The sequence below is a fragment of the Pseudochaenichthys georgianus genome, chromosome 9 (genome assembly GCF_902827115.2).
Source record: "Pseudochaenichthys georgianus chromosome 9, fPseGeo1.2, whole genome shotgun sequence".
Lineage (NCBI taxonomy): Eukaryota > Metazoa > Chordata > Actinopteri > Perciformes > Channichthyidae > Pseudochaenichthys > Pseudochaenichthys georgianus.
Window position 1 is genome coordinate 5,326,278 of NC_047511.1, and position 23,516 is coordinate 5,349,793.

At 40.9% G+C, this 23,516-nt stretch overlaps 2 protein-coding genes across 2 annotated transcripts in view; one reads left to right on the plus strand and one right to left on the minus strand.

Moving 5' to 3' along the window:
* Positions 1-2,194: 2,194 nt before the first annotated feature.
* ak6 (adenylate kinase 6) lies at positions 2,195-15,193 on the minus strand. The gene is made up of 6 exons (XM_034090907.2): positions 15,092-15,193; positions 14,933-15,007; positions 12,957-13,049; positions 11,197-11,255; positions 10,358-10,503; positions 2,195-2,667 (listed from the first exon to the last, which is right to left on the minus strand). Exons 2-6 carry the CDS (start codon positions 14,967-14,969, stop codon positions 2,478-2,480), a joined length of 525 nt encoding a protein of 174 aa, XP_033946798.1. The 5' UTR covers positions 14,970-15,007; positions 15,092-15,193; the 3' UTR covers positions 2,195-2,477.
* Positions 15,194-15,228: 35 nt separating this feature from the next.
* rad17 (RAD17 checkpoint clamp loader component) overlaps positions 15,229-23,516 on the plus strand; it is a 31,015-nt gene continuing 22,727 nt past the window's right edge. Inside the window, exons 1-4 of the mRNA XM_034090905.1 lie at positions 15,229-15,390; positions 15,725-15,820; positions 20,487-20,708; positions 21,073-21,147. Coding sequence (XP_033946796.1) covers positions 15,779-15,820; positions 20,487-20,708; positions 21,073-21,147 — 339 coding nt within the window. The 5' untranslated portion in view covers positions 15,229-15,390; positions 15,725-15,778. The remainder of the gene's footprint in view (positions 15,391-15,724; positions 15,821-20,486; positions 20,709-21,072; positions 21,148-23,516) is intronic.

A 23,516-nucleotide genomic window follows, 5' to 3' on the forward strand; every position in this document is an offset into this window, starting at 1 on the left:
CTCTTATGTATTGTGCTAGTGGAGCCTCGCAGCGGCGAAACCGCTCCTGTGTGCGGGATTGCCCACAGTATTGAGTATGTAAGTCGCTTTGGATAAAAGCGTCTAACAAGTAACATGTCATGTAATGTGTGTTGATTGTTATGTGTACCTGCCCAAGGACTGCAGTCGGAAATGAGCTTTTAGCTATAATGTGGCAGAAAGCATCTCTTCTCTTTGAGATTAATGTATTTGTATGCATGGTCCTTGTTCAATAAAGAGCTCATATTTACAATAATAATAATAATAATAAATAATAATGTTGCCCTTAGTTAACCTTCTTAACAGATATAGGTCTACATGTAACATGTAAAAAAAGCCACACCAATTTATAATAAATATTGTTGTACATCTGATACAACTTCATGGCCTTTATTTTATTATCCTCTTTTTCAACAGAAATGTTGAAGTGTAAATACGTTTTACTAAGAACAAGTTAGTTATTTCTAGTTTTTAAGTGTAAAGTTAGCCACTGCCGGTTCACTGGAAAGTCTCCGGCAGATAAGCGATACCATAAAGCGGTCAGAAAACTAGTTCAACACCGTGTCTTTCATCAGGACTTGATTTATACATTTATTTAAAATGTAACATGTTTTTATGTATGTTTATTCTCAGATGTGGGAGAAGGACAAGTACTCAGGTGTGGTACTTCAGCAAAAGTACCAGGGTTTCAAAAATACTGTAAGTAAAAGTCAGAAATGTTAAGTAAAAGTAGAAAAGTATCAGAATCAAAATAAACGTATAGCGACAGTAAAAGTAGTCGTTGTGCAGATTGGTCCATTTCAGAATAATATATATGATGTGTTTTATAATGATTGATCATGAAAGTGTTCTCAAAGCTGGTGAAGGTGCAGCTAGTCTGAATGGCTTTGTAGACTGCAGGGTAGCTGGTGGATTTACTCCAGGTGGAACTAAAGTCTGATTCAACACTTGATTAGATTTCACATCATTCATCCACATCTGTGAAGTAACTAAAGGTATTAGATACATGTAGTGGAATAAAAGTACACCATTTACCTCTGAATTGTAGTGGAGTAGAAGTACCAAGTACTCAAGTGAAGTACAAATGTACTTAAGTAAATGTACTTATTTACCAACCCCCTGTATATTTTGTATATATTTAATTTACCCACACCTCACCCGAACAGTTTTCCTGAATATAACTTCGGCGGTGAACAGCCTCTGCACACAGAGCTGTAATCCCACACTGTGACTGTACAGACAGGTGTGGTTCTCTCAGGTGTTCTCATGTCATCATGACGCCTGGAAGATTATTTACACAGGATCTATGACCCTTTATCCGATATCCTACACCACTGAAGGTCATATCTGGTGACACAGCGTTTTCAATGCACAGCATAAAAGCTTGAAATACAAAAGTAGCTCAATGGGAAAATATCTTCAGAATCCAGTATTTACTTGAAGCACCTAATTAGAATGTAAAAGAAGAAGAATTGGGAGGGATGAAACTCTCTTTAATGGTCTCACATGCAGAGCACACACAGTGACAGGTGTTCTCTGCTTTTAACCCATCCTAGTACCAGGAGTCTAGTACTAGGAGCAACGGGCAACTATTGTACAGCGCCCGGGGAGCAATGGGAGTGGGGGGGGAAGGGGGATGTCTGGTGCCTTGCTCAAGGGCACCATGGCAGGGCAGGAAGTGAACTGGGACCTCTCAAAGTAGCAGTCCACACTCCATATTTAGGACTGGTCGGGGACTTGAACCGGCGACCGTACGGCTCACAGTCCAAGCCCCTACTGACTGAGCTCTTGCCGGACCATTCCACATGGACCAGATAGTAGTTGTCCCTTAAACCATCATTTTAACACTTATTCATGAAGGAATAAACAATATATATCTTGACATGGTTCCTTTACAAGACAGTTGATAAAGCTCTGCCCAAATTAAAGGACGTGGCATTTTAGTTTCCTTAATTTATAGTAATGCATAGTGCATAATCCAAATAGAGTAGCTACGTTCTCAAATTGCAATGTTCTTTAAATAAAATGTGGATATTTTTAAACAATTAAATCAGGCTATATCTGATGAAAGTGAAAAGACTTGGAGTAACTGTTAACCCCAACTTCTAATGACTTTTACCTAACGAGTGTTGTGTAATAATGTCAGTAGGCCTATCACAAGAAAATTGTGACAATGTTGTTTACCATTAGTCATTTATTATCAAAAATATGACACGACTGCAGCAGTACACAAGTGCTATGACGAAGCCAGTACGCTCCGTTACATATCATGTTATGGCTTCCGACTTGTGTCAGTAAGTCTGTTCGATACCATTTTTAAATAGACAACCATCCACTGCTTTAAAGTCCGACCATTTGCCAAGCCACTGAAGAAAATATCATAAGTCTTCATGTGTGCAAATGTAGTTTACCATTTATGTTTAATTGTCCAAATAACTTTTGTTGACAGAGTCCAGCTTCTAGTTATTGTCCTTCACCCACTGCTCAGACCACTGGATGATCTGCTCCAGGTTGCGGTCCATGTCCTCAGGAGTGTTGCTGGTGAGCTGGTGGACGATGTCCTCGCTGTAGGCCTCCATGGCCTCCTCGTAGATAGTCTGGAAGATCTCGCACTGCACGTTGTCCTGCAGCTTCTTCCCCGCATACCCCCTGTCATCAAACAGAGTCCACCTCAGACAGAGTACAACAACCTTCTAATGAGTGGAGCAGGGTAGTGTAGTAAAGCAGACATGTATATGCTTTTCTTCATCAGCATTACTTGCATATTGGTCTCGCAACATAACCTGCACTATTTGGTTCTACTCCGTTTCTTCTTGCACTATTTTTAAATTAGTTTGATCGTTTTACGTCTTATACATTATGTTGCATTGTTGGAGGGGCTTGGAACTTAAGGTTCATTGGCATAACTACACTGTAGCTACTCTGCATATGACAATAAAGCCTTTGAATCTTTGAATTCAATCCATAACTAAACATATCTAAGGGGTTACCCAATAGAGTTGAGTTGCTGAGTGTAATCATTTCATTGTTCAGTACAACTGCCCGTTATACTGTTCATATGACAATAGACAAAATATCTTGAATCTTGAGTGGTAGGCAGGGATTAGTCAAGCCATCAATGTTTCTTCAGTGCGGTTACACAGAAGTGCTGCAAATATTTTGTCAATTAAATAAAACATTTTTAAATCTACAACTGTTGTGATAATCAAGAAAAGTAATTTTGCATGCAAACATGTCAGAAGGTAGAGCTTTTGTACCATTTGTAGCCATGGCAAAAGGGGGTAAAATTCAGACCTGCCTGTTGGGAGTGTTGTCAGCCATTACAGAACATGACATTTTGAGCCATAGTCTATAGTGCCCCAGCAGTGGCATACCAGTCAGATTCTGCATGCCACTATGTGCGAGTGTTTTTAATCTTAGCACATCGCAGGCCCTAGTTGGATGCGGGAAAGGGCAAGGTAAGGCAAGTTTATTTATATAGCACCTTTCAACACAAGGCAATTCAAAGTGCTTTACAAAAAACGAAAGACATAAAGAAATGGCATTTAAAATAAGTCATTAAAAAGAAAAGATAATTAAATAAACATTAAAAGAAAAAATACATGGATAAAAGTTACAGTGCAGTTTAAGATGTGAATAGTTCAATTAAAAGCAGCGGCAAAAAGAAAAGTCTTCAGCCTGGATTTAAAAGTAGTCAGAGTTGCAGCGGACCTGCAGGTTTCTGGGAGTTTGTTCCAGATATTTGGAGCATAATAACTGAACGCTGCTTTACCATGTTTAGTTCTGACTCTGGGGACAGAAAGCTGACCAGTCCCTGAAGACCTGAGAGATCTGGATGGTTAATCATTTAGCAGGAGGTCAGAAATGTATTTTGGGCCTAACCCCCTAAACGCACCAGGAGCATCTGCGCCACGCTGCGCCGTGCCGCGACCTCCTCCTGCGACCTAACACACCTGGTGCGTTTCAAAACGTTGCGGAAGCGGAGCGTTGTGTGTGCAGCCTCGCAGTTGTTGTTGATTTTGGAATATTTCCTGGACATTTGTACTTCTACAAGTAGTAGGCTACGTAGTTAAATGGTTTATGTCTGTTTAAATCGGGTTTATTGCTGTTATTTCCTATTTTGTTGTGTTGTAGACTACATAATAATTGTAATATTCCAGTTATAAACGACATGAATCAAAGATGTGTTGCTGTATTTTAGTGGTAAAAAAAATGCATTCATCATCATAATTATTATATATATATATATATATATATATATATATATATATATATATATATAATTGACAGTGCACCCCCTCAACCAGCAAAGCAAACAAGGTGATTTTCATCACTTCCTGCCTGCGCCGCGTCAAAAATAGGATTCATTCTATATTTTAGAAATTCCTTGCGGCGAGGAGCTTCTGGGACGCTTCGAGCCGCGGCGCAGTGCGTCTGGTAGAATAGCACCCATTGACTAGAGTGGCCGCGATCTTTGCGAACGCCGCGGCGCGGCCGTAACGCAGCGCAGGCGCTCCTGGTGCGTTTAGGGGGTAAACCATTAAAAGATTTATAAACCAGCAGCAGAATTTTGAAACCTATTCTTTGACAGACAGGTATTTTTCCAAACACTTTTTTCCGGGTTCGGTTCTGGGTAAACAAAGATGATGCGGGTCGGGTCGCGGGTATTGCATAATAAAAATATTCAAATAATAATAATTTAGTTTAATGTTTAAATCCTCAGACTTCTCCCCCGCGGGACCGCGCATAATCATAACCTCTGCAGCGCATCAATCTGCTGCTGTGCGCGCCACATTCAAAATGGCTGAGGTGAAGCTCTCTAGCGGAGAATACAGCATTTTCAATAACACTTCCTCAAGAGCGAAATCCAACGTCTGGGAGGCTTTTGGTGTCATCCTAGATGGAGAAAATAACCAACATCCCACACTTTTTGAGACAAATATGCAACTGCGTGTGTTAATTGCACGTTTTCACTGCTCATATATATGCGGGTTCGGGTTGCGGATCTTGTGCCGACGGGTCGGGTCGCGGAACTAATTGGCAATATGTGCGGGTAGCGGGGCGGGTTCGGTATTGCACGTCGCGGGTGCGGGGCGGGGGCGGGAGCGGGTCTTGAAAATCAGACCCGTGCAGGACTCTGGTCCAGTCTACTGAAGATAAAAGCATGGAAACGTTTTTCCAAATCCTGCTGTGACATTAGTCTTTTAATCCTAGATATATTCTTTAGGTGATAGTAGGCTGATTTAGTAACTGTTTTAATGTGACTGTTGAAACTCAGGTCAGAGTCCATGACTACACCTAGATGTCTGGCTTTATCTGTTGGTTTGAACATTGCAGACTGAAGCACAGCGCCAACTTTTAAACGTTCTGCCTTTGATTTGTTCAATGCACTTACTCAGTGTTTGAATTGGAGCATAGTCTCCTGGTGAAATTGTTATGTAAATGTGTGTGTCATCCGCATAGCTATGGTAACTTATTTTGTTGTTCTTCATTATCTGAGCCAGTGGTAGCATGTAGAAGTTAATTAGAAGAGGCCCAAAGATGGAGCCTTGAGGAACCCCACATGTCATATTTGTCAACTCAGATGTGTATGTACCTATAGAAACAAAGTTGTTTCTGTCCTTTAAGTAGGATTCAAACCAATTTAGAACTGTTTCCGAAAGTCCCACCCAGTTTTCCAGTCGGTCTAGTAATATGTTGTGGTCAACAGTGTCAAATGCAGCACTGAGTTCTAATAATACTAACACTGAAGTTCTGCCACTGTCTGTGTTTAAGTGGATGTCATTGAAGACCTTTACAAGAGCAGTCACAGTGCTGTGGTCAAAAGCCTGATTGGAACACATCAAAATAGTTCTTTAAATGCAAGAAATTACTCAACTGTTGAAAAACAACTTTTTCAATGATTTTACCTAGAAATGGGAGGTTTGATATGGGCCTGTAATTGTTCATTACTGAAGCATCTAGATTATTCTTTTTTAAGAGCGGTTTAATGACTGCAGTTTTCAGGGCCTGTGGAAAAACACCTGAGTGAAGAGATTTGTTTACTATATAAAGTAGATCTGAGGCCATGCAAGGCAAAACATCTTTGAAAAATCCTGTTGGAATAATATCAAGGCAGCAGGAGGAGGACTTCAGAAGTTGTATAATGTCCTCTAGGTTTTATCATTAATCTGATGGAATTGTGTCATGGTGTTTGAATTTATATTAGGTGGACACAAAGACAACACATTTGCTGTTCCTGATGCAGAGGCACTGACTGCTTGTCTGATTTTCTGAATGTTGTCAGTGAAGAAGGCAAAATCATTGCACGCCCTGGTGGATAGAAATTCAGAGGCTACTGACACTGGGGGGTTAGTTAGTCTGTCGACGGTAGCAAACAAGGCACGTGCGTTGTTTTTGGTAATGATGTCAGAGAAGAAAGACTGTCGTGCGTTTTTCGATTCCAAATTGTAAAGGCCAAGTCTCTCTTTATAGATTTCAAAGTGAACCTGGAGATTTGTTTTTTGCCACCTACGTTCAGCTTTTCGACACTTTTTCTGTTCTCACGGTCATGGCCTTTCTCCATGGAGATATTTTCTTCCCAGTCACTTCCTTTACCTTAGTTGGAGCAATGGCATCTATAACATTTTAAATGTTTGAATTAAAATGATCTACTAGCTCATTTAATGAGATGTTAGCAGGGGCAAGTGTGGAAGAAAAATTCTGAGTAAACATTTCCCTAGTATTTTCAGTTAAATATCGCTTTGTGGTTACCTCTTTTTGAACATTTTTGTGAACAGAAATAGAGCTCTCAAAGAAAACACAGGAATGATCAGAGAGTGCAACATCAGACACCACAACCTTAGAGATATTCAGACCAGAGGTTGCGCTAGACTTTTTCGCTGCCCGTCATTTTGACGGACAGGGTCGTAAAACTTCTGTCAAAATCCAGAATTACCCGTTGGCCTTTACACGACTCTGACAGGGGAGGAAAGCATGCCCGTGAACTGTCACCTGGGGGACGGGACGGGACGGACAGTTCACATGCGCCGTGTTATGCACGGCTGCTACACCTCGCGGGAGCGTGCACAGCGTAAAGCCAAAACTCACAGACATTTCAATGATTTGTACGGCACAGTTAGGTTTGGAAACGGTATGATTTCCTCTTTGGAGGGCATGCATAACACCGGAGCCTCGCTGCGGGGAAACGTTGGCGCTGTTCCGAATTTGTTCTAGTCGGTCATTGTTAAAAAAAATCCGTCATAAACGGAAAATATTCGGTTAACGCGACCTCTGATTCAGACCCTTTGAGATAATTAAGTCCACAGTGTGCCCCTTATTGTGCGTGGGCTCCGTCACATGCTGAGTCAGTCCATAGCTATCAAGAACACAAACCAGTTCTTTAGCCCCTCTGTCCTGGGGGTTGTCAACATGGATGTTAAAATCACCAACAATGACTAGACGGTCAAAGTCAATACACACTATAGACAGCAGTTCAGTAAAGTCATCAAAAAAGCTTGCACAGTATTTGGGTGGCCTATAGATATTTAGGAACAGAGCTCAAGAGGAGCATTTCAGCTGAAGGGCCACATATTCAAAAGAATCAAAGTTCCCATACGATGTCTTCCTGCATTGAAGGGAGTCATTGAACAGAACAGCAACTCCACCCCCTTTCTTATGCATTCTTTCCTGACTCATAAAACTAAAGTTGGGAGGGGTTGATTCGATAAGAACAGCTGCACTGTTATTTTGTTCAATCCAAGTTTCTGTTAAAAACATAAAATCGAGATTGTGCTCAGTGATAAAATCATTGATTAAAAATGTTTTTCCTGCCAAAGACCTAATAAAGCTAGTTTAAGTTTGTTAAACACACTATCAGTCAGGTGTTTTGTAACAAGCTGTGGCTGACATGGAATCACTGCTAAATTAGATAAACTCACACAAACGTTTGAGCACTTCCTGTTTCTAAGATGATTCACCGCTCTTAATCTATTACCTATCAACACAGATATCGGCAAAGCTACAGGCAGGCAGGGCCCCGGCATGTCCTGGAAAGAGTTGAGAGTGCCATACGCCCTTGAGCCTGGACCCATCATATATCAGTGAGAGTTTGTTGTGTTTTGTACACACACATCCTTATCAGGCTTCGGAGACTGCAGGTGCTTTCTTGAAGGGAGGGGAGGTGGTTGATGTAGGCACGGTGATGGAGACGGGGGAGATGGTGCGGGGGTAAAGGACATGCTGCCAGGGTGGGGAGGTGGTTGACGTAGGCACGGTGATGAAGACGGAGGAGATGGTGCAAGTCTCTGCGGTGATTTTGGTGTGCGTCGTTGAGGAGCGGGGGTAAAGGACATGGTGCCAGCCCTGCGTATCGCCTTAATTTGGTCTTTGAACTCCAGGAAGGAATCGGTGCCAACCCTCTGTATCTCCTTCGTGTGTTCAGCGATCTCCAGGCGGGTGGGCGAGGGTGAAAGGGTGAACGGAGAGTAGAGAGAGCTGTGGGGTGAAGGAAGAGTATCCTCAGAGGTGATAGGGGAGGTGAAGGGCGGTGGAGACTCCTCCATTTGTCTCCCATAATCAAGACATTCCTCAGGCGGGTGCAGTGATAGATTTTCAAGGTTTTCTGAGTGATGTCTCGTGTCTTTCTCTTGTTTTGATTCCTCTTGTTGCTTGTCCTTGGCAGAGGGAACAGATTGATGACATAGTGTGCCTACGTCATCAATACGTGCATGACATTAAGGATTTTGGGAGATGGCCCTGTGGCCATCTAAGCTAATTTACAGATGGCCCTGAGCCCAATAGAGATTGCCCTGAAAAATGCGCGCGGACGAAATGATGCACGAAGGGTTTGGGGGGCCTCCCCCAAGAACATTTAGATTTGTGCAGGTCTTAGATGCTGTCTGGTGCATTCTCTAGACTGAATTATAAGATGAACACCACAATATTATATTGTACAATTTCAATTTTATTCTTCATTTCACTTGTTTGTTTGTTCTTGTTTGTGTTTGCTCGCTTGCATGCCCTGCATAGCTATAAGTAATACTTAAGTTGTTGGTCAAGACACTTTCCATCTGATGAAGGCAAATGCCTTTCCAGATGGAAAAAAGTGGAAAACATTACATTCAGTTATAACTGCCAAAACAAACATTTACACTATTATGGCCCCTGTTAAAACATTTTGTAATGTTATCTACTGTAAGTTGGTCGAACGAATGCCCCCTCATCCGGAAGCTGACCGAGCAGACCCGAGCAGCAGTCGAGAGGAGCCGAGCGCATCCGCGACGCACACAAAAATGGCGATGTCAGAGTTCCCGTTAGCCGGCAAATCTAAATCTCTTCGGTCAAAATAATTTCCCTTTAGCGCAATACCGCTTCAGTTGCGCCACTTATGTGACAGACAAGAAGAGTATGTGACAGACAAGAATAGTCAACTCTAATGTCTAACACTTAATGTGGAGAAAGAGATGTCCTGGATGGGTTGATTGTGCGTTGATCTGTTGGTAATGCCTCGGGGTTCCGGTGGGCATGTAAACAAATGCATAATGCTGCGCTATACTTTGTGGCCTCACCCGGTTGCATAGTGACACTTATTGTGTAGTTGTCTTTTAATAAGCAGGTAGTCATATCAATAGCTAGAACTAGCTGGATCTGATCGATATGGACATAAACGCGAGTGAAGTCTAATCTGACGGGAGAGAGAGATCAGCTGCTGCTGACGAGTCGACACGCAGCTCTGCATGATCACATGCAGCGGTGAGCGGACAAAATACACACTTCAGGTTAGAATATCACACGTAGCTATTTTAATTACCTCTGAAACTACCTAAACTAGTTATAGATAAGTTTAGTTTCACTGTCGGGTCACTCATTACTGGATCCGCCAGCTGCATGAGACTGGCATAATAGATTGCCCGATCGGGCAACCAGCAGGTGAGGCTTCATTGCCCGAGCTAAATGCTAGATGGCCCCGGGCCATCGTTAATGTCGAGCCCTGTAGGCAGTTGAATACGTTAGAGATAAACAATTTCACTCCTGACTTGTTCAGGCAAACTCCATTTGCCTTGAAAAGATGTCTGCGGTCCCAGAAAAAGTTAAAGTTGTCAATAAAATGGACAGAATGGTCAGTACAGGCAGTTGAAAGCCAGGTGTTCAGTGCAAACAATCTGCTGAATCTCTCCACTCCTCTTCTGACTGGCGGTAGAGGGCCACTGATGAACACCTCTGCATTTAGAGAGCTGGCAGTTTCCAACAGACATTTAAAGTCTTCTTTCAGCACTTCTGACTCTTGTTTCACAACATCATTTGTTCTGGGAAAGACATGCATTAAACAGGTTCACTGTATATCAGAAGTGTACGTTACCTGCTCTCTAGCCGCGTGTACAGCTGTGTGTTGTCTGTGCGGAGGACAAAGACGATGTGGAACCAGCGCTCAGGGAACAGGTCACAGCCATGATAGTCAATAATCATCCCACCGTCTACCATCTGGTCATCCAGCTCATCCACCACCTGCAAAAGGACAATAAGGCCACTTTAACATACCCTTAACCTAATTCAATCTGTAGAAATCATTTGCATGGACGCAAGGGTTGTTTTACAGAAATTAAACTCCGCTTGCAAGGCCTTAAGCCTGAGGTTTGTCTTCATACAATACAGTATGGAGTAGCAGGAGGAAACAGCAACACCTCCTCCTTCACTTCTCTACAAGATGTTAGTGCACCAAGTTATGTTTTGAGGAGGGGCTCCAACACCCCGCCAGCACCGTGCTGGTTGGCTGAGGTTTCCACTCCATTTCAAATTACCACACAAAAGAGTTTGTGCAGAATTTCACCTCCAGCTATTCAAAGAGCATAATGTGACATATATTGGTGATTGCAATTATACATATTACAAAAATATTACATGCATGTAATGTAGGCTACATAAATACATTTCTGTCACAAATGTGTTTTTTTATGTATGTTGTGTAGTAGTCCGATTCATTTTCAATCAAACTGATGAGGTTTTATTTACTGGTTGATGGCAAGTTCGGTAGCGTTCTGCAACTTCGGAACCCTATGGTTTAAATATGGCATGTGCAATAAAGTGAGGCAGAAAACACCAAGACGTGCAGCAGGGCGGGGCAGACTGCACTTCCAAGTCATATCCATGCGCATATAGATCAGCATATCATCTCCCAGTCAAGAGCTTGCATGAACTCACCCTGTCCTCATCCAAAATTGGGCACTGGTACTCTTCGTCATAGCCATCATAGAGTTCTCCTGTGGAGACAGATTCAGGATTATCTCTGATTATCTGCATTAGAAGTCTAGAAGTGACCCATTGAGAGAAGATTCAAACCAGCACAAATGCCCCTTTCACACCAATGCAGTTGATTTGATATACTTTATTAATCCCCGTGGGGAAATTGTTTCTCTGCATTTGACCCATCCTAGTGTTACATTTTGAATGGCGCCCGGGAAGCAGTGTGGGGAACGGTGCCTTGCTCAGGGACACCTCGGTAGCACTTGGTCTTGCCGGGACTTGAACTGGTGACCTTCCAGTTGCCAAGCCAAGTCCCAATCGACTTCGCCACCACCGCCCCCAGTTCCAGTTCTAGCTCCGTGCTAGAGCTTTTCTGGTTCGGAAACGGTTCTTCTTTTCAGCCCCCGTTTTGTTCACACCGCCCAGAGCCCGACTGGTGCTGCTGCATCATGACGTCACCGTTTACGGCACTCACTACAACAACAATGGGGGACTAGTGCGTCGGTCGATGATCGTGTTGCTTGTAATCATACGAAGCTAGATTAAATTAAATAACGACTTCTCCAACTTTATACTTTTCTCCAGAGTGCCATGGTTAATTGTTTATTAATGTGTTTCAGCGATATTTACCGACCACTGCAGTGCTGCTCGTCCACCGGAGTTTATTCTCCCGTTAACTCACAGCAGCGGCTGCTGTAAAGTATTCACTGTCTGACTGTCACACAAGCAGCTGATGCATATCCCCAGTTCCCCTTAAGTGAATGTGTGTCAGTCTGAATTGATGCTGTTTGGCATCACAACACTGTTATGAAAGTTTCTCTGGTATAAAATTGGTGGTTTTAGCATAGCAACCGAAGCTACACTGACTAGCTTGACTACTTGTTGCTATCCTATTGTGGCATAAGCCATTTTCTACAGGCACATTTTACCGGCGTATTTTTCATTATGATTCTACTTGTGATAGTCGGACACGACAACCTGTGCAGCCCATGTATTGATTCCATCCGATAGCTGCTATAATACAAAACAAAACGTCTGCCTCTCTCCACAATGATCGATAACAGTGAACGGATGGTCAAAGTAAGGCACAAATAAACAGAATCACACGAAGCCTGGTTAGTGTTGCCTGACTTTATAAAGTGTGTTGTTTTTTTTATAAGTGTGTGGTTGCATTCTAGTCACTTTGCTCAGCACTACTGCTTGTTACTACTTTTATTTGCTGTACTCGCCTTTAACTGTTAGCTCAGGTTAATCTCGCCCCCCTCCGATGTAAGCGTGACGTATGCGGTTCTTACTTCGAGACCGACAATTTTTTGGTGCTTGAAACGAACCGGATTCCGGAGCTTAGAGGCGGCTCCGCTGCGGTGTGAACAGGAAAAACCGGTGCTTTTCAGGCTCTAGCTCCGAACCGGCCCTGGAACCTCGTTGTTGTGAAAGGGGCACAAGAGAGTGGTCAATAAGGGTTTTCCTTTGTGATTAAACAGTTAGATGATGGATGCTCCATCCTGTGGGTGCTTGTCCCAATCTTTTTTCTTGTTTGGTACAAAACAGGGAGACGGAAATGCCATTCCCCACCGTAATAAAGTAACAACTATATGCATATATGTATACAGTACACACAAAAACTGGTAGAGAAAAATGTATGAAAATATATGACAAAAGTGCAAATATATACAAGTAGTGGAATATTTGTTAGAACAGCCGGGTAACCTTTGTACCTTCCTGTGCCAGGTCTCCTATGTTGACGTAGGACAGCCCTGTCCGCTGGGCCAGCTCCTTTCCTAAAGTGGTCTTTCCAACACCAGGGGTTCCTGTAACATTCAGGACATGGATATTTAGTGTTGCCCTACTTTCAAAAGGTAAAGCCATGTATACTACATCAGCTGGTGAGATATGATCAGGCGGTTTAGCCATACCGATGGATCTGACCCGTCTGGTACAGTGATGTAGAGCAGTGGTTCCTAACCTTTTTTCCCAAGAGCACCCCCAAATGACTCCTGTTGGAAGTTGCGCACCCCCCACACACAACAGCGCAACAGCGGTAATTAAAGTTTAAAAGTCTCAAAAATGCTACAACTGCTGTAACTGGGTGAATGTGAAGTATTTTGTTAAAGGAGGATGAAAGCGTAATTAAGGAGCACTATTGGAGTGACTTTGATGGTTATTGGACTAAGGATTAATTTATTTGGATTCCCGCTGTATGAAGAAATGAAATCCAAATAATCCAACTGAAACCGGCATGGACAATGACTATGTTTTAAAAATGCGCTTATCCAGACATGCCTGGTTTGGACACTTTATGGGCAGAAGAAACCTTTATATTAAAGAAAGAATTACACATTTCTGTCTTTTTATGCCTTTAATACTAACTTGAATTTTTATTAAAATTAATTAGTCAATTATTTTTTATTGTAATGTAGAGACAAGGCTTTTAGTGACAATCATGTATTGCCTTACAATTTAAAAAAATAAATAAAAAATAAAATAAAAAGTCTAAATATGATATTTGGCCTCAAATCATCTGAGGCCTGGTGCCCCCCCAGGTTGGGAACTACTGGTGTAGAGTAACTAAGTACATTTGATAGACTTAAACATTACTTGAATATTTCTATTTTTGCTACTTTATAATCTACCCCAAAACAATTCAGAGGTAAATGGTGTACTTTTACCCCACTGTATTTAATATCTTTAATGACTTCACAGATGTGGATGACTGATGTGAAATCTAATCAAGTGTTAAATCAGACTTTAGTTCCACCTGGAGTAAATCCACTAGCTACCCTGCAGTCTACAAAGCCATTCAAACTAGCTGCACCTTTACCAGCTTTGAGAACACTTTCATGATCAATCATTATAAAACATATCATATATATTATTCTGAAATGGACCAATCTGCACAATCACTACTTTTACTTTTGGTACTTTAACTATATTTTGAAGCCAATACTTTTACCTGAGTAACTCTTTTTTTTTTTTTTACTTAAGTACAAGATCTGAGTACTTCTCCCACCTCTGCTCTGGTATCTAATAATTTATTTATAGTTAGAAATGTGGGTTGAGTATTAGTTTGATAATGATCACCAGGTCTTGACAAGATGAGTCAAACGTGCCAACATTAAAAATGGAATTCTTGTTCAAATTGACAAACTATATAAATACAAAATTAAAATGTAATCCTGATGATAAGTGCCAATCTGACGTGACTGCATGTAGCTAAAAGCAGAGGTGGAAGAGGTACTCAGATCTTGTACTTCAGTCAAAGTACCAGAGTGTAGGAATACTCTGTTACAAGTAAAAGTCCTGCATTCAAAAATGAAAGTACTCACTATGCAGATTGGCCCATTTCAGAATAATATACATTGTATGTTTTAATTATAATTATTGATGTGTTCATCAAAGCTGGTAAAAGGTAGAACTCATTGTTAATGACTTTATTTACTGCTGGGTAGCATGTGCATTTACTCCAGGTGTAATTTAAGTCTTAATTTAGTGTTTATTATATTGTTTATCATAAATTCAAATCTGCAAAGTAACTAAAGGTATTAAATAAACGTAGTGGAGTAAAAGTACAATGTTTACCTCTGAATCCAGTGTAGTACCCCAGAATTGCACTAAGTACAGTATTAGAGTAAGTGTACTTAGTTACTTCCCACCACTGGCGGACAGACATGCAGCAGTAGTTGTTGTTGATCACCTGTTAGCAGAATGTTAGGTCGCTTCCTCATCTTCATAGCTTATTAGCAGACAACACGTGTCGTAATGACGGCACCTGCAAAACACAATAGTATTATAATTTCTTCATGCCATTCCAGACACTCTCTTTAGAATTTAAGATAAATGTTAAGAAACGAACCTGAAAAAGATAAAGGTGTCGAATTGGCGTTAGTTAGCTAGCTTGATGTTAGCAAACACGCCAGACCTCCACAAACACTGCAGTGAACTGGTTGCTTTACGTCAGTTTTACGTCAATAAACAGACAGATTGCGGCATGACGTTTCCCGGAGTTTAAATCGTTTAAATAGATACACTTCAGTTTGCCTCAGCAACTCTTTAGTAATATTACGGTACTCCCTCTTGGATTTACACATTAACTTTAGTTCTCATTTCACCCTAAAAAGGTAAAGACGGGTGTGCTTCACATGGTCAAACAAGGTGAGTTCAGACACATATTATATTGGCTGTATACAAACTAACAATTTAGTTAGCTTACATATCGAACCTTCTGCGGTCCACATGTGGATGTAGTTACACCCCCGGACTTTTAAATATAATACAATGTAGTCGTAGCTAATACACACATTATATGCTGAGGTGTGGGGATATGTTAATATATGTGTCAGCACAATAACAAAGATAAGAAGTTAAGGTAATACAGAACCTTAAACCTCCGCCCACCTTTTTATTATACTGTATACTACAAATATGTGTTTATTGTTTTGCTGCCTGTGTTAGCTCGAGCTAAAAGCATCTCCACCACCAACTTCAGGGTCGCAGGTGATGCTTGAGCTGCTGGCCTCGATGTGAGGCAGCACGGTGCAGGATGGACAAACTCTTCGGTGGAGAGAAAGCAGCTTCCAGCAAGGTAAGGTCTTCAGTACCTGACATCACACTATGTGTGGGGTTAGCTCTCCAGAAGCGAGCTGTATACGTACATGCAGTGGTAACTAAGTACGTATACTTAAGTACCATTTTGCTATTCTGTATTTCTACCCCACTACAATTCAGAGGTAAATGGTGTACTTTTACGATGTACTTAATAGCTTTAGTTACTTTACAGATCTGGATGAATGATGTGAAATATAACCAAGTGTTGAATCAGACTTTAGTTCCACCTGGAGTAAACCCACCAGCTACCCTGCAGTCTACAAAGTACTTCAGACTAGCTGCACCTTTACCAGCTTTGAGAACACTTTAATGATCAATCATTATGAAACATATCATATATATTATTCTGAAATGGACCAATCTGCACAATGACTACTTTGACTTTTGGTACTTTAAGTATATTTCGGTGCTAATACTGCACTTTTACTTGAGTAACATTTAAATGCTGGACTTTTACTTGTAACAGAGTATTCCTACACTCTGGTACTTCTACTTTTACTTGAGTAACATTTAAATGCTGGACTTTTACTTGTAACAGAGTATTCCTACACTCTGGTACTTCTACTTTTACTAAAATACAAGATCTGAGTACTTCTACCACCTTTGATTACATCACATTATGTGTGTGTTTAGTTTTACAGAAGCGAGCTTTGAGCAGAGGTGGAAAAAGTACTCACATATTTTGCTTGAGTAAAAGTAAAAAAACATTGTAAAAATAGTAATACTCAGTTTCAAATACAAGTCCTGCTTTAAAAACATGTACTCAAAGTAAAAGTACAAAAGTATTTGCTTCAAAATATACTTTAAATACAAAATGTAAAAGTACTGATTTTCCGATAAGGCCCATTTCAAATGAAAAAATATTACATGTTTGTATAATTATTGTCAATGTTGCAGCATAACATGAAAATACTCAAGTGAAGTACAAGTACCTCAACATTGTACTTGAGTAAATGTACTTAGTTAATTTACACCACTGGCTATGATTATATATGTACATGTAGTGGTGGAGGTAGTGCTCTGAACTTTTACTCTGGTAAAAGTCGCAATACTAAATTGTAAAAATACTCTTTTACAAGTATATGTCCTTCATTCAAAATTGTATTCAAGTTTAAGTATTTTGATGCAAGTATTAATCAAGTACCAAAAGTAAGAGTACTCGTTTTGCATATGGCCCATTTCAGAATCATATGACTTGACTAAGATTGTTGAAGCATCAATGTGTTTATCATAGGGCTGTCAGTCGATTAAAATATTTAATCGCGATTAATCGCATGATTGTCCATAGTTAATCACGATTAATCGCAAATTAATCGCACATTTTTGATCTGTTCTAAATGTACCTTAGAGGAATATTTTTCAAGTTTTTAATACTCTTATCAACATATGAGTGGACAAATATGCTTTATGCTAATGTTTATTATCATTTGAATAATGACAAATATTCTCATGAATATTAAACACAACAACCTGAACATTACAAATATTCGCCTCAATTCAACCTGGAACCTCTCTCATACAATAATACAATACTGTGTGTGTGTGTGTGTGTGTGTGTGTGTGTGTGTGTGTGTGTGTGTGTGTGTGTGTGTGTGTGTGTGTGTGTGTGTGTGTGTGTGTGTGTGTGTGTGTGTGTGTGTGTGTGTGTGTGTGTGTGTGTGTGTGTGTGTGTGTGTGTGTGTGTGTGTGTGTGTGTGTGTGTGTGTGTGTGTGTGTGTGTGTGTGTGTGTGTGTGTGTGTGTGTGTGTGTGTGTGTGTGTGTGTGTGTGTGTGTGTGTGTGTGTGTGTGTGTGTGTGTGTGTGTGTGTGTGTGTGTGTGTGTGTGTGTGTGTGTGTGTGTGTGTGAGAAAGCAAAGAAAAGTCCCAAATGCATAATTTTTGTTGCTGTTATTTATTTTTAGCAGTCGTGCAAGTTTTGGTATGAAAATAAGGAACTCTAACATTTGGAATCATTAACTGTATTACACAGTTAAAAACAAACCACAAACAGTAACACACACACTCAGAAGGCCATATTATTTATAATGGCTGATGTCAAACTAAAAGGTTAAATAAGCTGTACAACTAAAAATAATGTCTTGAACATATTAAAAATAAATAATAAGAAAGTGTTTCAATAAAAGGCAATACAGAACTGTATAACATCTCCTGATGTCAAAATATAAAACAAAATAAAATCTGTACCTTTAGGAGCAATGTCTAACATGTGTAATTAACTTGTGAGTGTGTGAGGGCATTATGCCTAAATAAAGGTACTCAAGCTTTACTCTATTTTCAAGTTGTTCTTCAAAAAGATGAGTTAGTCTACGTTGTCAGCAGTGAGGGCAGATCTGTTGGCGGTAACTATGGCACCTGCCGTCGAGAAAACCCTCTCGCTGGGGACTGAGACTGACTCGGATGTGATTGAGCATGTTTGACGTGTTACCACTAGCATACCGCACCGCTGTCGAACAACGCCGACACACCGTCCTCGTCCGATCCACAACTCGCACCCCATCATTGTTGTAGTCCACAGGGAACCCGAAATGTTCCCACACAGCTGATTTAAAAGAAGCAGGTGGGTCTTCTAGCTCATGTGTGTTGTGTGAACTCGCCATAGCTGCTAACTTTTCTTCTTCATGTATTGTGTTCGTTTTGTTGTGTTTTGTTCTTGTTCTTCATTTGTTATTTATGGGCGGCTGGCTTTTAGGCGCAATACCATCCCCTGGATTATATATAGTGTAATACTGCCCTGAGTGACAAACTTTTTTCCCTCTCGTAAAAAAAGGCGTATTCGCCGTGTGACTGCATGTGCCGAACCGTGACGGTACGGGACGAATACGGAGACCGTTACACCCCTAGTTTGTGTGTATTGTGTTTGTTTCCCGGGGAAATTGAATTTGCCGAAACAAGTTTAATATTCTGAAAGCCAAGACTTTGTTTATTTGAAATCAGATGAAAACAAACTTTAACGGACCCTGCCGTGTTATCTATGATTACTACGCCTTACATTCATAATTTCAGCGGAGGGAGGGGGAGCAGCGCTGTGGAAGAGCAGAGTGGCGAGGGAGAGCTGTCTTCTTCCCTTTACAAGCTTTAAAAATGTCTGTAGCTAATGAGATTGAATATAACAATCAAAAATAACTAAATATACACAGCTAGATCAGATCGCGTTTTAGATGCGACTTTAGAGTAGAGCGGAATTATTGAAACGGGATTTGTACAGTGTTCCGTGGCATCCGCTGCTGCGAAAATGTGGGGCAGGGCTGTAAAGTGGGGGGGCCAATGGCCCCCTGGCCCCCCCGCTTCCGGCGCCCTTGCCCCACCCTCACTTTCTTCCCTCACGTCAACCAGGTCACAAAAAAACGCTTTCTTCCATTTAAAGAACATCGCCCGCATTAGACCCTCCCTCTCATCGACCGCTGCTGAAACTCTGACCCATGCCTTTATAACATCCAGACTGGATTACTGCAACAGCATACTTTTTGGATCACCTGCATTCATACTAAAAACACTTCAATATGTCCAAAACTCAGCTGCCCGCTCGCTCACCTCCACCCAACCACATCACCCCTGTCCTCCATGACCTCCACTGGCTCCCCATCAAACACCGCATTGACTTTAAAATATTACTTTTCACTTTCAAAGCGCTCAACAACCTTGCCCCCCCCCTACCTCTGTGACCTCATCCAACGACACACCCCAGCACACCTCAGGTCTGCTGAAGCTAACCTACTGCAGCACATCAGGACAAAGCTCCGGACCTGGGGTGACAGGGCCTTCGCAGCAGCCTCCCCCACACTTGAGTCCGCCAACTCTCTCACATCATTCAAACAATCCCTCAAAACTCACCTTTTCACTCTTGCCTTCAACTCCCTTATTCCTCCTAGCTTAGCACTTTCTACTTTTGTTGTTATTTTGTTTTACTTGCTTGTAAGCGCTTTGAGCACCAGGAAAAGCGCTTTATAAATGTAATGTATTATTATATCTATAGAATATTGAAGGATTTACCTACAATTGATTGCTCTAAAAGGATATTAACCGTACTTCATTTCATTTTTGTTCCCACTAATCTTTCACTTTATTTTTAATTTATCTTTCTTAATCTATCATTGTCCCATTTTTTCATAGCAACAATTTAATGACAGGAGTACCTTTAGGCTTGTAGTGGAGATGTAGCAGCTCTTCGCTGAGAACACAAAGAACCCCCCCTCCTTCAGAGAAATGTTATTTAACTTCTGCTTCAATTCGTCTATGAATCAATTATGTTAGATCAACATTTATTTATTTAGCCTATTGTATATCTATTTTAGATATCCACATTCAATGTCCATGTATTGCCTGTTAATATTAAACTTTGTGCAAAATACACACGTACAATATACCCTGGTGCAATTCACACTTTATTTTTTCTCTATTTATATGGTCACTTAAAAAACACTTTTATTCAACATGGTCTACCTATTTGACATTGACTTATTGTGTATTTTATGATCAATAACGTGTTCTTTTAAAAAGAAAAGTTCTATATTTAACTTTATTCCTTCACTTTATCTGCACGATACTTCTGCAGTTGTAATAAATGTAAATGTTCCCATTACAGGACAAATAGAGGAATTCTGATTCTGATGAAGTGTCTTGGTTTTGACTGTATTCTTTATTAGCTGAACCGCTGGGTGGACCCGTCCTTCGCTGAATTGCCAGGAGAAAGTTTTGCTGTGTCCAGAAGGAGAAAGGCTGTGAGCTCCAAGGCTGAGGTAAAGAAGCCCAGGAAGAGGGCAGGAGAGGCAGGCCGCTCAGAGCCCCCCATCCCCCCCTTGCTGAGAGAGCCCGCCCCCTGGGACCAGGATGAGTCCTGGGTGGACAGACACTCGCCCCGTTCACAGGTCAGCATCCTCACTCTTTACATTTGTTCTGATCTCAGTGAATACATTCGGATACAGCTGCTGTGAATTCCTCAACTGTTCTAAACACATTGGCAATTTATTTTCACTTTTACACTTTCAATACAGTATTAGCTCAATATCTTACAAAAACGATAGGTGGATGATATGATTATATTCTTCATCATCATATTAAAACATTTCTGCTACAGTACATTTTCTGTAAAGGCAGTTAACAATTTTTTTTTTGGCTACAACACTGAGATGTTTTTGGCCAACTATATGGCAAATGAAGACATTTCAAATCTAAATCCATAAGGTCCGCTAAATAAGTATAATATTTGTTCTAAACTGTCTGTTTGTGTAGGCTGAGCTGGCTGTCCACAAGAAGAAGATCGAGGAAGTGGAGAGCTGGATAAAAGTTCACACAAACACATCAAAGGTACTGAATGTTTCATGATTTCAGTTACCAAAACTTCTACTTCCTTTCAAACAAAACAAGCTAATTCTAATGTGCTGCTGATGCTAACGTACTGCAGCAGGACTAAGCTAAGACTTAGCTCTGGACCTGGGACCCCCCCCCCCCTCCCTGTAGAACTCCCTTCACAGTGTCATAACGAAAGTCCAACACTCTGTCATCTATAAAAAAACAACTCAAAACTCAACTTTCACTCTTGCCTTTGACCTATAGTCCTCTACCTCACCCCCTACTTTCTTTTATCTCAGAACTTTAGTAGCTTGCAAAGCATCTATGAGCACTGTGAAAAGGGCAATATAAATCTCAGGTATGAGTATTATTATGTACTTGGTCCTGTCTGGAGACCAAGGGTGCGTTTCACTTCGGTTAAATGGATTCCTTGCGTCCCTGTGTGTATTGTGTTTGTTTCCCGGGGAAAACCCTCACGAGAAACACCGGCTGTTGTTATGCCTGCTGTGACGCCAAGTTACTCCGTTCTCCGCTTGTAATTATATTGTTACAAGCTTCAAAGTTGTATTTATCATCTGAATTTGCCAAAACAAGTTTAATATTCTGAAAGCCAAAACTTTGTTTATTTGAAACCAGATGAAAACAAACTGTAACGGACCCTGCCGTGTTATCTATGATTACTCTACGCCTTACATTCATAATTTCAGCGGAGGGAGGGGAACAGCTTTTTGAAGCTTTACAAGCTTCAAAAATGTATTTATCGTGTGATTTTGGAAATAAAAGTTTCATATTCTGACAGCCAAGACTTTGTTTATTTAAAATTTAAAAAAAAAACATCCGAAATAGAATTGGCTCATGATAGGCCCCCGATCTCCGTAGGCCCCTGGGCTTCAGCCCAGGTCAGCCCGTGCATTAAGGCGGCCCTGGCCATGGCCACGCAAGGCGACAACTCAGCTAGCAAGGAGTGCAAGGGTAGTTCAGAAGCTAACGCTACCACTGACAACACCGATAATGCTATCCTACAAGGCAAGGCAAGGCAAGGCAAGGCAAGGCACGTTTATTTATATAGCACCTTTCAGCACCAGGCAATTCAAGGTGCTTTACAAAAATGAAAGAAATTCAGATAAAGGCATTCAAAAACAGTAAAAGATAATAAAAGAAACATTAAAAGAAAAACAAAAAATGAAAGACATTAAGAAAATGGCATTTAAAATCAGTCATTAAAAAGAAAAGCTAATAAAATAAACATTAAAAGATAAAAGTTACAGTGCAGTCTAAGATATGAATAGTTCAATTATTTCGGTTCTTGATTTTTTTATTTATTCACAGAACCTCCCTTTGGACATGCGAACATTTCCGTCCCGATTGTTAATTTAGACTGATTGTTTTCACCATGTTATGCTCGCATGACATCCACAATCGGACCCTCAGGAGGGTGTACTAGCCCTCTACTCTGCTTTGCGTTCCATAACAAAGTCTTTAAGTGTTACCTGAACACCCCGTGTTACCAAAACACTATTTTTCACCCGTCGGTGCTGTGATACTTGTTCCTCAGTACAACTCACCTAAAAACTGATTGTAAACCCTGGCTACGATGGATATCCCAAATATCCTACTTTCGAGCAGTCCCTCTCATAAATGTCATGGAGAAATTAATTAAGTTTACATTTAAAACATTAAAAGAAAAAATACATGGATAAAAGTTACAGTGCAGTTTAAGATATGAATAGTTCAATTAAAAGCAGCGACAAAAAGAAAAGTCTTCAGCCTGGATTTAAAAGTAGTCAGAGTTGCAGCGGACCTGCAGGTTTCTGGGAGTTTGTTCCAGATATTAATAACTGAACGCTGCTTTACCATGTTTAGTTCTGACTCTGGGGACAGAAAGCAGACCAGTCCCTGAAGACCTGAGAGATCTGGATGGTTCATCATTTAGCAGGAGGTCAGACATGTCATTTGGGCCTAAACCATTCAGTGCTTTATAAACCAGCAGCAGTATTTTGAAATCTATTCTTTGACACACAGGAAGCCAGTGTAAAGACTTCAGAACTGGAGTGATGTGATCCACTTTCTTAGTGTTAGTGAGGACTCGAGCAGCGGCGTTCTGAATCAGCTGCAGCTTCCTAATAGATTTTTTAGTGAGACCTGTGAAGACACCATTGCAGTGTCCAGTCTACTGAAGATAAAAGCATGGACAAGTTTTTCCAAATGCTGCTGTGACATTAGTCTTTTAATCCTAGATATATTCTTTAGGTGATAGTAGGCTGATTTAGTAACTGTTTTAATGTGACTGTTGAAACTCAGGTCAGAGTCCATGACTACACCTAGATTTCTGGCTTTATCTGTTGGTTTGAACATTGCAGACAGAAGCTCAGCGCTCACTTTTA

Bases quoted from the DNA above. Each gene is read 5' to 3' on its own strand.
- ak6 (XM_034090907.2), bottom strand. From the start codon at position 14,969: ATGAAGATGAGGAAGCGACCTAACATTCTGCTAACAG. The intron at 13,050-14,932 runs GTGATCAACAAC...TGAATGTTACAG, and splicing joins ACCTAACATTCTGCTAACAG to GAACCCCTGGTGTTGGAAAG. The intron at 11,256-12,956 runs GTACAAAGGTTA...CTGTCTCCACAG, and splicing joins AGGAGACCTGGCACAGGAAG to GAGAACTCTATGATGGCTAT.